The sequence below is a fragment of the Haemaphysalis longicornis genome, unplaced genomic scaffold, assembly GCF_048455015.1.
Source record: "Haemaphysalis longicornis isolate Haplotype H1 unplaced genomic scaffold, Haemaphysalis longicornis Haplotype H1 scaffold_10, whole genome shotgun sequence".
In the NCBI taxonomy this organism is placed as follows: Eukaryota; Metazoa; Arthropoda; class Arachnida; order Ixodida; family Ixodidae; genus Haemaphysalis; species Haemaphysalis longicornis.
In genome coordinates this window covers 134,162,368-134,173,186 of record NW_027526204.1, presented here as the reverse complement: position 1 = coordinate 134,173,186, position 10,819 = coordinate 134,162,368, and the positions used below count along the sequence as shown (strand labels likewise).

Sequence of the window (10,819 nt, the reverse complement as noted above, 5' to 3'; positions counted from 1 at the left end):
CAAACATCCGTCCTGTATGTTGTTTATACACTCAATGTACTACATCAATCCAGGCACCGAGCGCGGTGAGCCATAGCGCTGAATCGAGCCTCGTTCCGATTGTGCGACGGAAAAAAGAGACGTGTCCCAGTTCTGTTCTCTTCTTGCCACTGCCTTCTTCGATCGTTCGCGACACTATTGAATGGGACGGAGTGGACGTCCATGTGGAGGCGGCCAGATTTTGTCTAAATCACTTTTCCTATCATCTTGTTTTTTTTTTCTTTGAGGAGGAAAAATGGTGTAGCCAGCCGCATGGTGTAGCCAGACTAGAACGACCGTTGATTTTCCAGAGGATGGTGACATAAATGCATCATTCCCCCTTATTTGTTTTGCCTTGACCCTAACTTGGAACGGGATGAAGGAAGTGTCGAACTGCGCAGTGGTGGCGATAGCGACGACAATGTGAATGCTGTGACGTGCGTACGTACGGCTAATTTTATACTGTAGATTCTTGATAAACGGAACTTCAAGGGACCGAAAAAACTAATTCCGTTTAACAGGAGTTTTGTTTACTGAAATAGATGTGTGAAAGTGAAAATTCATGTGTGTACACACCCTTAATACCGTTTCATAGAACTTTAAGCACTAGAAGGCGAATGTAGATGATAGTTTTTTTGAAAGCAAGAAAACTACAAGAGGTTTAGTCACAGCGTTCAAAAAGTTGATTTGGCAACAATGAGTCGCTGTGCACTACAGAATGCATAAATTATTTTTATTTGAGTCCTTGCAGCTGCATCTTCACGGAGGCTAGAGGGCAAAACTTCACGAGTGCTTACGAGTTACTGAATTTAGAAGACAGCAACGCTGTAATGAAGCGCGAATAGCACCCCGATGGCACGAACGAGGCGGCAGGAGCTGAGCCCTGAATCCTCGGCGTCTTGAATCGAGACCGAACGACTGGAACAAGAACTGCGATGTTGCATTCGTTGCGCTAGCACGGCTCACCACTAACGAGACTGAGCTCACGAGGCCAACGAGGCTAAAAAAAAAAAAAAACGGAGGAAAAAAAAAAAAAAAACGAAACAGCCTGAACTGTAGATTCTCATGCCACTGGGTTTCACAAAAAGTTCCGTTTCTGGTTCCATTTACACGGTGACGCAGAAATTTTAGTTCCAATTACCGAGAGTTTTTTTTTTAAACGTTATCTCAATATTTGATTTGATTGATTGTAGGGTTTAACGCGCCGACGCAACGCAGGCGATGAGGCGCGCCGTAGTGGAGGGCTCCGGATTAATTTTGACCACCTGGGGATCTTTATCGTGCGCCGAAATCTCGTACACACGGGCGTTTTTGCTTTTCGCCTCCATCAGAAAAGCGGCCGCCGCGGCCGGGAATCGAACCCGCGACCTCGTGACCTCGTGCGTTATCTCAATACAAAACCAACCAACTTACAGGCTATTATTCCGTTTAAGCGGCAATTCGGTTTAAGCGATTTCCGTTTATCTAGATGCTACTGTACTCGAGACCAGACACGCATTTCATTGTACGACACACTAATTCAGTCACACTGAAATCAAAGCGGCCTTTGTTGGTAGGCAGCGGCGTGTTTGCGTGCCACGTTCTCTGCCCTGATTTCGCTCAACGCCGCATTGTGTTCGATGGTAATGTTGAAACAAATTTATTGTACCTGGATTTCTAAATCAGAAAAAATTCCCCCGCATTTCCCCGAGGGGGAGAATGTGAAAGTGCGAATGCACGGTTGTCGGCCCGCTTGCGGCGCTTGCGCTCGGCCCCCGCAGCCCACCGCCTCGCCGCCTTCTCTTCCATCTCTTCCATCGGGTTTGTAGTATCACGTGTACACCACGCAGTTATCAAGCCGCTATAACGCCGCTGAGTCGCCAACGCACGCCGCTGACGACGTAGTTTGAATGCGTTAAAGATATAAGGCGCGTCACTAACACTGATATCAGCGTCGCGTCCGTGACTTGGTCGGTAGAGCGTCGCGCTGCGGCCGCAAAGTCCTCGGATCGAAACCTGGCGCCGGATGCTGTTTCTTTTTTAAATATAGAGGAGCACTGCGGACGCCGCCGCCGCCGCCGGCGGTGGATGGTTTGGGGTCGCTTATAAAGTGCATTCGCACTTAAAAAAGTACTCATGTAGCTTAAGGTTTGCCTCTTCAGATGAGTCAAGTGTTATCCCGGATGCGTGCCTTTGAAGTACGTATCTTGCCTGAAAAGGTTCTTCCGAACCTTTTGCGCCTGAGCACAATTTGGATATGTTTGTATTTTAATTGAATGAATTTATTTCCACTTTTTGCCATCCCACCCGACTCTTAACCCTATCCACAACCATTCTCCTGATTAGTGGGAGTTCCTGCTGACCAGCTCGGACCGTACGCTGACCATATCTAGTTGGTTATCACCATCAGCGCTGCTGTCAAGGCCAAAAAGCACCTGGACTGAGTCTAACCCATCCCGTCGTGTGACGGCCCCAAGTTGCGGAATAAAACGTTCATTCTCGCTATGAAAGCTGCATATCTCACATAACTTCACTAATCTATATATCACCACCATTATTATGGTCGTCGTTGTCACAATCACCACCGTTTTATTTATGTCCGCTACGAGACGACGGCCACTCCCATCCAGGTTGCAAAATGCGGTAAACGATCGCGTGGGTTATTTCCTAACCAAGCCGTATTTTGCTCGCAGGCTCTGGTGGCGTGTCGCAACATGGTTGTGCAAACATCGCAAGCAACACACGAATGTATTATTTTGTAATGGTCTTATCGCCAAATTTTCAATAGGTAAAAAGTGCGAAATGACGTTTCTGTCAAGCTCGTTACGTTGCATTGCCGGACGGCTTTGTGGCGAAGGCACCCTTCAGCATTTCTCTTACCGTTGCGGTAAGGTCACGCCATCTATTCAAGAGAGCTTGAACCTCCAACATTCGTTGCCAGCAGGTCCTGTTGGATCTGGCTGGCGCGACATACAGCGATATTCAAGGTGTAAAATGCGCGCACGCAATGCAGCAGTAGTCGCCAGTACTTCCAAAACTTAAAATAAGCTAATTATTACATAAACCATAGCGAGGGACCGACAAGCGTTAGTGGCAGTTAATGTCAAACGCTGAGGATAAGTGGAAGCAGTTAAGCATAATAAAGAAAGACAACGTAAGCGGTGCAAACGTCTTTGGTTGTTCCGTTCATTTGTGATTGTAATTTATTCCAAAACGAACATGCGTGATAAAAAAACACGGACACATCTTTTGGCCGCGCTTACATGTAGTTATACGTATATTCTGTGAACTGAGACAATTAGGAATGATCGGTTCTTACGGTGAGAAAGGGAAGTAGTCAATAGTTGACATTTATAACAGCCTTTAACCTTCTGACAACCATGCCATAGCACTCATTTGAGGAGCATTGGAAGCTAGTTAATTTGTTCATTAGGCGTATTAGTCTTCCAGGTGGGGTCAGTTGCATCTAAAACAGCTTCAGAACCATTTAGAGAGGTCCGTTTGTGGAATGCTCACACAGTTGGAGACCGTATTTCTGAAAGAAAAAAATGGAAGAATGAGTTAGTAGAGTTAATAAATGTTACATGAAAAATGTTTAAGGCATGCTCAGACTGTTAAAAAAATAAGCATTTCAAGAGTAAGGTATCAGCAAACGCCTGACGGCGGGATTTTTGAAAGCGTTTTATATTTTTTACGCCTGCTAGCAGCATAGGAGAAATCCCGGGCCGTCTCCCCTAACGTGAAACGTGGGGAGGTGCGATGCACGTTGTGTATAAGTTTATTCTTGGCGCCTTGGCATTTTTGCCAATAGAGATGAAACCATTGGGGGTAGAGGTATACAGCTTGACTGCAAAAGTCTCTTGTCTTTGAAGCACGAAGCGCTCCAGCGAGAGGCGTAAACGAGTGTTCCGGTGTTTTCTCAGCACGCGTTGCGTTGTAGCGCCAGCGCGTAACGAGTTTCCTGGTGTTTTATTACCGTGGTTACAAGAGACGACGATTACTACGACGGCGACTGTGACGAGGACAACAGGAGACGCCAACAGCCCCAGCCACTAAGGCGCTTCGCCCCCTAAAAATCCCTAGCCATTACCGCCTGTGAATGCAGCAAAGCTTTTTAACATGCGACATTGATGTAAAACAGGGTCTAAACGAAAGGTATGAGTAAATTTTATTTTGTAGAGAGTTAGTGGCGGTCATGCCTAAGAGAAGCACGTACATTGGCGCCCGCACTTTTATTTGAACTCTATTGATATTGAATATTGTACCTGCTGATAACTAATACACTAATTATGCATATCCTAGCAGCGAGACGCATAAGGTTTGGATCTAAAACATGTTTTGATCAACCAATCTCTCAAGATTCATATCACAATAACGGGACGTATAAGTTCGAGGTCCAAATTATGCCTTGAATGGTGTGGAAATTTGGTGGTCGCTCGCTCACAGCACACACACGCTGCGCTGTTCTTTACCAAACCCCTCGCGCTTAAAAAAACGCGGGACGCCTCCGGAGCTGTTCTTCGTAGACATGAACACTACACAGAACCTTCGCCATATAAGCTTTCCTCGGAATCACCTCGTGAAGTCGAAAGCGATCCGGCTTCAACCACAACCCACAAGGCACTGCTGAAAACATTAATCCGCCTCTGTGTGCAATACCCAAGTGGAATATGGAATAAACAAGCGCTTTTTGCCCCAGTAATTAAACGAGAAGGACAAGTTTAACCGTTTCTATCCTTATCCTGTTCACACCAACCTCCCTGGGCATTCTACGGAGATGCGAAAATTCTACCGGCACTCCTAATATGGGGTTTTCGCAGGACACAGTAAATGGCAGTGGCTCCTTGCAGCTAACGTTTAAGCCAACTTTGCGCTATAACTCATAAATCACGGGCCAACTGCAGAAATTTCGTTTCAACCTAAGGAGGTGCTGGTGACCATTGCTGTGGCACAACACCGACTGCAGGGGTATACGCGTGGAGACGGACGACCAGCCCTTGAGAATAGCGATGCATACGCCAGAACGAAAAGAGCGATTTTTTTAAAGCTAAATGTTTCTTAGTGGGTCCGATGGAGTCCTGTCAAAAAAACTAATGCGTTTCCCGGTAGACCGGTTCGTCGACCAAAAATCCCAGATAAGATATCTCGACCCACGGCGTGGGCATAAAACCGGGCCTCCATTTGTTCCAAAACGGCTACTTGCATATCGTGGAAAACAAACGGTTCAATATAAGAAAATACTCGCATCGACCACGACGGAAGAGCACAATAGTATACCTTTACCTCATAAAGCACGCATTGGTGTACATTTAGGTCGTTCGTAGATACGGTTACTTAACGCAGGAAAAATGGTCGCGTGGGTGCGTTCTTAGTTTGCGATTTGGATCTTTGAAGGCTTGACGATTTGTTGAACGCACTTTCAGCGAAGTTTCGACGCTCTTTTAGTTTGAGCGGTTCTTTCAGGTTTCTTTAGGAAGGGATGCTAAATTTTTAGCAGCACAGACGTACATATTATCCTGTAGACAAAAAGGTAAGGACGACTAGTCCGTAAGATTTGCATTGCATACTTTAGGCCGTACGGAGAGAATGTTTTAACAGCAATGTTTTAACAGAATGTTTTAATGTTTTAACGTACATAATATCCTATACAGAAAACTTGGTCGCAAATTGCGCTTTTGAAGGAATCGGTAGTGACGAGTATGGCTACATGCGACGGATGTATTCGTAGGTAAGTCTCTCGCCGTAATTTGTTTTTTACCCTTGTAGAGACGGGGAGGCACACATTGTTCCATCTAATATCCCTCCTTTCGGGGAGGGGGATTAAGATACCTCTCCCGCAGAGGAACAAAAGTGCTCATACTGCGCACTCTGTTTTCTACTCACCCACTACTACCTGTCTCGTGACGCGCGGTCCACTCACTGCTCAGTAATAAACATCACTGCCGGTTCCGGAGGTTCATGATTCTGCACATTTCTGCTGCTCACTCTATCGGGTGTGGCTAATGATGAAGATTATGAGTGCGAAGGGGCGCCATGACGCACAGTCTCTGTCAAAATATTCTAGTCCATGCCAGGAGTTTCTGGGCCGAAATGTATTCTTCACAGCAAAACCTTAACGCTCAAACGTGATTGAGCCATTTGAAGATATTAAGCAAGATAGGGGCTTTTGAGAGCTTCCCGGACTTAAAACGTCTGAGATTAAACTAAGAGGTGACCTGGAATTTTAAAATTTTTCTGGAACAACCACTTTTGGCACGACCTAGAAAATTTTCACGAAGACTGTACTTAGGCACATAATGGGACTAACCATAGTGCAAGAAGTAAAGGCTTTTGCCCCTTTTTTCGACAGCCTAAAGCGGCAAGATATCGCTTCCTATCGGGTGTACGTCTGCGTCAACGAACTGTATTAACATGACGGAGTAGCCATGCAAACCGAGGTGCCTAACTTGTGTACCGCACCAGAAGATATCGCAGCAGATAGGGCTTCGTCTCATTTCTACACTTCGATTGTAAGAAAACGACCAGAGGCGTTAGGTTGGGCTCACCCTGAACCGACGGGGATGAAAACGTTCTTTGGCAGGGACGTTATGGAGTCACTGTTGTCGCACAAGATTCTGGCGAATGTCGTCTTTCGAATTTCAGTCAGTTGGGCTGCGCACAAAAAGCACAAACAACGACAGAAATTAGGGCATAAATTGGGTTATGTTCGATAATGCAAAACAAATACGCATGTCCTTTCTTTATGATGGGTTCTTTGTTAGGGGCATGGAAGGCGTATTCAAAGAGTACAAAAAGTGAGAAGAACACCTATACACACAAGCACCAAAACAAAAAAAATTAACTGCGTGCCGCACAGTTGAATTTTGGATTTTGTTCCTCTGTGGTCGTACAAATGCGCCTTCACACTTTCTGGGCCAATCTATTGATTTATTGCAATATTATTCCACGATAATAAAACGGATCACTTACTTAATGATTTTTCCCCCGGACAACCTCGATAGAAGCCCGCCGCTGGCTGTTTTCAATCAACGACGTCAACATGTAAAATTTCGACCCTCTCAGCCATTCATTGTTTAAGTGTTCTGCGGCTCCTTGCAGCCTTCCATTCTTGACCGTAACGCATGTGTCTTTAGAATCCGCCGATCAATCAGTAAATAAGTGAATCAAAATTGGCATGTTACAATGGCAACGTGATGCCAATTGTCAGGGTCAGCTCTGTGGGATAAGCCGTTGATACTGCGTTGTCATTTTACTTCGCAATGCGTTGATGTAGCGTCTTCATTTTACCTACTAAATTGTTAAAATTACGCTCATGTTGTGTTTTAGCAGAAGGGGGGTTCACACGGTCTTCCCGTATTACCCCAATCGGGCCACTTTTATTGGTTAGCTAGGCCCTTTTCCCTTTCTTACAGCTTATATTTATACATAAACCATCTGCTGTCCTTGCTATAAATGCGCTGATACGCTTGTTTGTAAAACTATGCCCGTAACATGGGCTTTATTTCTATATATCACGACCCCTACGCTGTAACATTGCAATCCGTGCATCTTATCGGATCAACCGCAGTTTTTTTATGATTATTTTGGATCGATCACAAATGAAGCTTCCACTACATCAACACCATGGGGGAGCTTCACCGCGTGACGTGCGAGCACGCAGTGAAGCATGCTTGGGGTTTTTTGCTTAAGTTAACCAAAACTCGAAGAATCCCTCAGTTCAGCTATCCCCCCGTCGTAAAACGTGTTTCCGGGTGCGCTAGTAAGAACCCCGGCTTGCCAAAATTAATCCGCACCCCTCTTCTCTAGCGCGCATCAAAGCACAGGTGTAACTCGGCCTCGTTTAAGGCTCGATTAGGCCTGTTTCAGCTTACCGGAGGTGAACGAGCCCGCCTGGTTTCCGTGCTCGTAGTAGAAGCGATCTCCAAACTTGGTCCTCCTGAACAGGTTGCCGAGAATGCAGGCGAAGGTGGGACCCACGATGCCACCGGGCACGTGGATTTCCGAGATGCCGGCTGAGAAGAGGTCGATGTCCTTCACGTTACTGCAGAAGCGGGAAGAAAACGCGAAACATTATTTTGAGATTAAGCTCTACCTTGTCATCTATTTCAACGACACGAAAACTTGTTTAAGCCAACGGCAACGTTGAACCGACTTGGAAAGAAGAGGAATGGAGCGGGATACTGCAGGATAGGAAAGGTTTACGTTCGACAGGATAGGCCTTGGTTCTGCAGTGGGCTTAAATATCATGACGACGACGATGATAATTTGGGTGGAAGGAAACGTTAGTAGACAAAATACCACAAGTGGGGGCCACGAAATGCTGAGCAGGAGGCAAGGAGTTTTATTTTAAAAGGTAGTGGGAAATCTCAAAATGTATCAGCGCTTCAAAACATAAAAACATAACACTACACACAAAGAGGACTAAATTCTGCTCTGAATCATATGAATTTAAGGTATCCGCACAGCTACTGCGGGTTACCACAGAAAACGTGTACACAGCCTGTCGCAAAGTTAAAACGCCACATGTTTTGATTGTTGGGAATTCCGGGAGTATTATTTTAACGATAAGTCAGCATACATTAAAATTATTAAACCACAAGGCAGCTGGCTGCTGATATGGGCTTTTTTTGTGTTGGAGCAATTCATTCCAGCTTTCAATTGCGCTTGCTAGACAAAGTTATCGCACTTCGCTTTTTAAAGCGCCAAGAACCAAGCGTAATGTTATTAAGATTCCCTGGCCTACTTATATAAATTAGGCAAATGTAACCTTTTAAAATTGGGGATTTATACCTAAATATATTTTTTGTTTTCTGGCACCTTGTCACCCGTAAGTACACACACACACACACAGAAGTATAAATATATCATATATACATCACATTATATAAGCTGTAAATTTTCATATTTCGTAATATTTTAAATATATTCCATTACTCAGAATACTTAACGCTCATAATACGAGTTAAAGAGGACACAGACAGCGATGGAAGTTTTCATGCTGACGGTCTCTTAACTTTACCATCGAAAGGTAGTGGCATCTTTTGGAGTACAGTATGGCAAAATGAAATTGGCCAGAGAGGGAATTCTTACGCGTAGATTGTCTTGTAAAGATCCACGACGCTGCCATCGATGTACTTCTTGAGGCCATCGAACGACGTGATGTCGTCATTGGTGCAGAACTTGAGGTAATCGACGTAAGGTCGTATGCCGTGCTCGCGTGCTCTTTGGATGTTGAGGGTGATCAAGTCGAGACCGAAGGACTCATTGCGAAGGCGGTACAGGTGATTCGACACGCCAGTCGTCACAAATCTGTCAAAGGGAGGGACAAGTTCAAGCTCGACATCGCGTCCGACAAAAAACTTCAGCCATACGCTACACGGCCGTTTTGAAGGCCTCTTGAAATCTTTCGAGCGCATCGTTTATCGAGTAGCGTATTGTCTATGCATGTGGCGCCCTTCTAGGTATGTAGTCGAGTATCAATTGAAAGTTTTTGAGCAGAACAGGTAGCAGTCAATACAATGGGGACATTTTTGAAATTTGATGGTTCGGAAAAGTTGTACAGAAAGTTTAAGAATCGTCTACTAGGACTTTTGCATTTTTATGGTGCATCGCCGTTCCAACAAGCCGTTCCTTTAATGGAAATAAATGAACACGTATTTTTTCTTTAAAATTTTTATATTTTTTCTTTAGTTGGTATGTTCTTTTTAATCATTTAAATTAAGGCGCTAGATTGCACGGACCTTTGTGAGACGCACGAGCCATTAATGATGCGCCCCTTCAACTGTCTTTTTCGACGCTTCGTAAGTGTCTACATGAAAATTTTCAACTGCACCGACTCGTTAAAAAGTTAACTACATCGTTTTAGATAATTTCTAAGTAATTAAATCTTAAAATATAGTGCGAGATTGGGGACGCCACCATAATTAATGATAATCTTAGGTTTCCAGAACATATTACGTTTCCAGGGCTTAATCTTTGGTCGATGGGAAAAGCTTTGCGGAATATTGGTGGTTTTTTTTTTTTTCAAAGTTTATTCTTTAACATCCTTAGCCTGGTATACCGGGCTAACTTATAATAGTTCCGCTGTGCCCAGGGACAAACATTTGGTGTTCAAATCAAGTTTTCTTACTTGTCGAACGTCTGAGCTCGCTGCTTGATGAGTCCCAAGAGAACATCGTCCAAATCACCATTGTAGAAGTTAAACGGGAAGAAGTAGTTTTCCTTGAGCTCGAACGTGAATTGGCCGTTCACCGTGTCTCTGCAATCAAAACAACAAAAACTTTACCATCCCTTCCTCAAGGAAGCTGAGAGAGCGCGCAAGCTCTCTCACATCAAAAATGCATCGAAAGTGCGTCAAAACATTCTCTAGAAGCGCGCCCGACCTTTGCTGTAAGTGCGTCCAATCGATCATCAAAGTTTCAAAGACCCAAAACACAAACGGCCGGCTGCGGTGATGAGGTGCAAGGACAACTTCCATCGTCGCTTCTAAGTTGTGCCTGAGTATTGCTTGTACTTACTGGCAAGGTGCGCAAGCAGGCAACCGTGTGAGTGAACCTTCACTCGTTACGTCGGGCTCCGCGGGATGGCGGTACTTGTCCGTGCTAAGCACATGACTGTGTTGCACGTTAACAAAATCTACCGCACCGAACGCAAAGTATTGCTTCGAGTCAAATGTGAGTGCGATTAAGAACAGCCCTGTTGACACCACCGTTGAGAATCGGGTTGAAACAGAGCAGACGACGCACGCCGGCGTTTTTTTGTTTTCTTCGGCGTGCGGGCGCAGTGGCCCAAGCCGCGCCATGTCCGTGGCGCATCGGCCATG

At 45.1% G+C, this 10,819-nt stretch overlaps 1 protein-coding gene across 5 annotated transcripts in view; it reads right to left on the bottom strand.

The window, feature by feature from the left end:
- Positions 1-3,167: 3,167 nt before the first annotated feature.
- The window catches only part of LOC144159365 (peroxidase-like), a 226,043-nt gene continuing 218,391 nt past the window's right edge, over positions 3,168-10,819 (bottom strand). For all 5 annotated transcript variants that reach the window (XM_077690796.1, XM_077690799.1, XM_077690795.1 and 2 more), the window contains 5 exons: positions 10,127-10,255; positions 9,088-9,306; positions 7,869-8,038; positions 6,543-6,648; positions 3,168-3,532 (listed from right to left, as the gene is read on the bottom strand). In XM_077690796.1, coding sequence (XP_077546922.1) covers positions 3,475-3,532; positions 6,543-6,648; positions 7,869-8,038; positions 9,088-9,306; positions 10,127-10,255 — 682 coding nt within the window. In that variant the 3' untranslated portion in view covers positions 3,168-3,474. The remainder of the gene's footprint in view (positions 3,533-6,542; positions 6,649-7,868; positions 8,039-9,087; positions 9,307-10,126; positions 10,256-10,819) is intronic.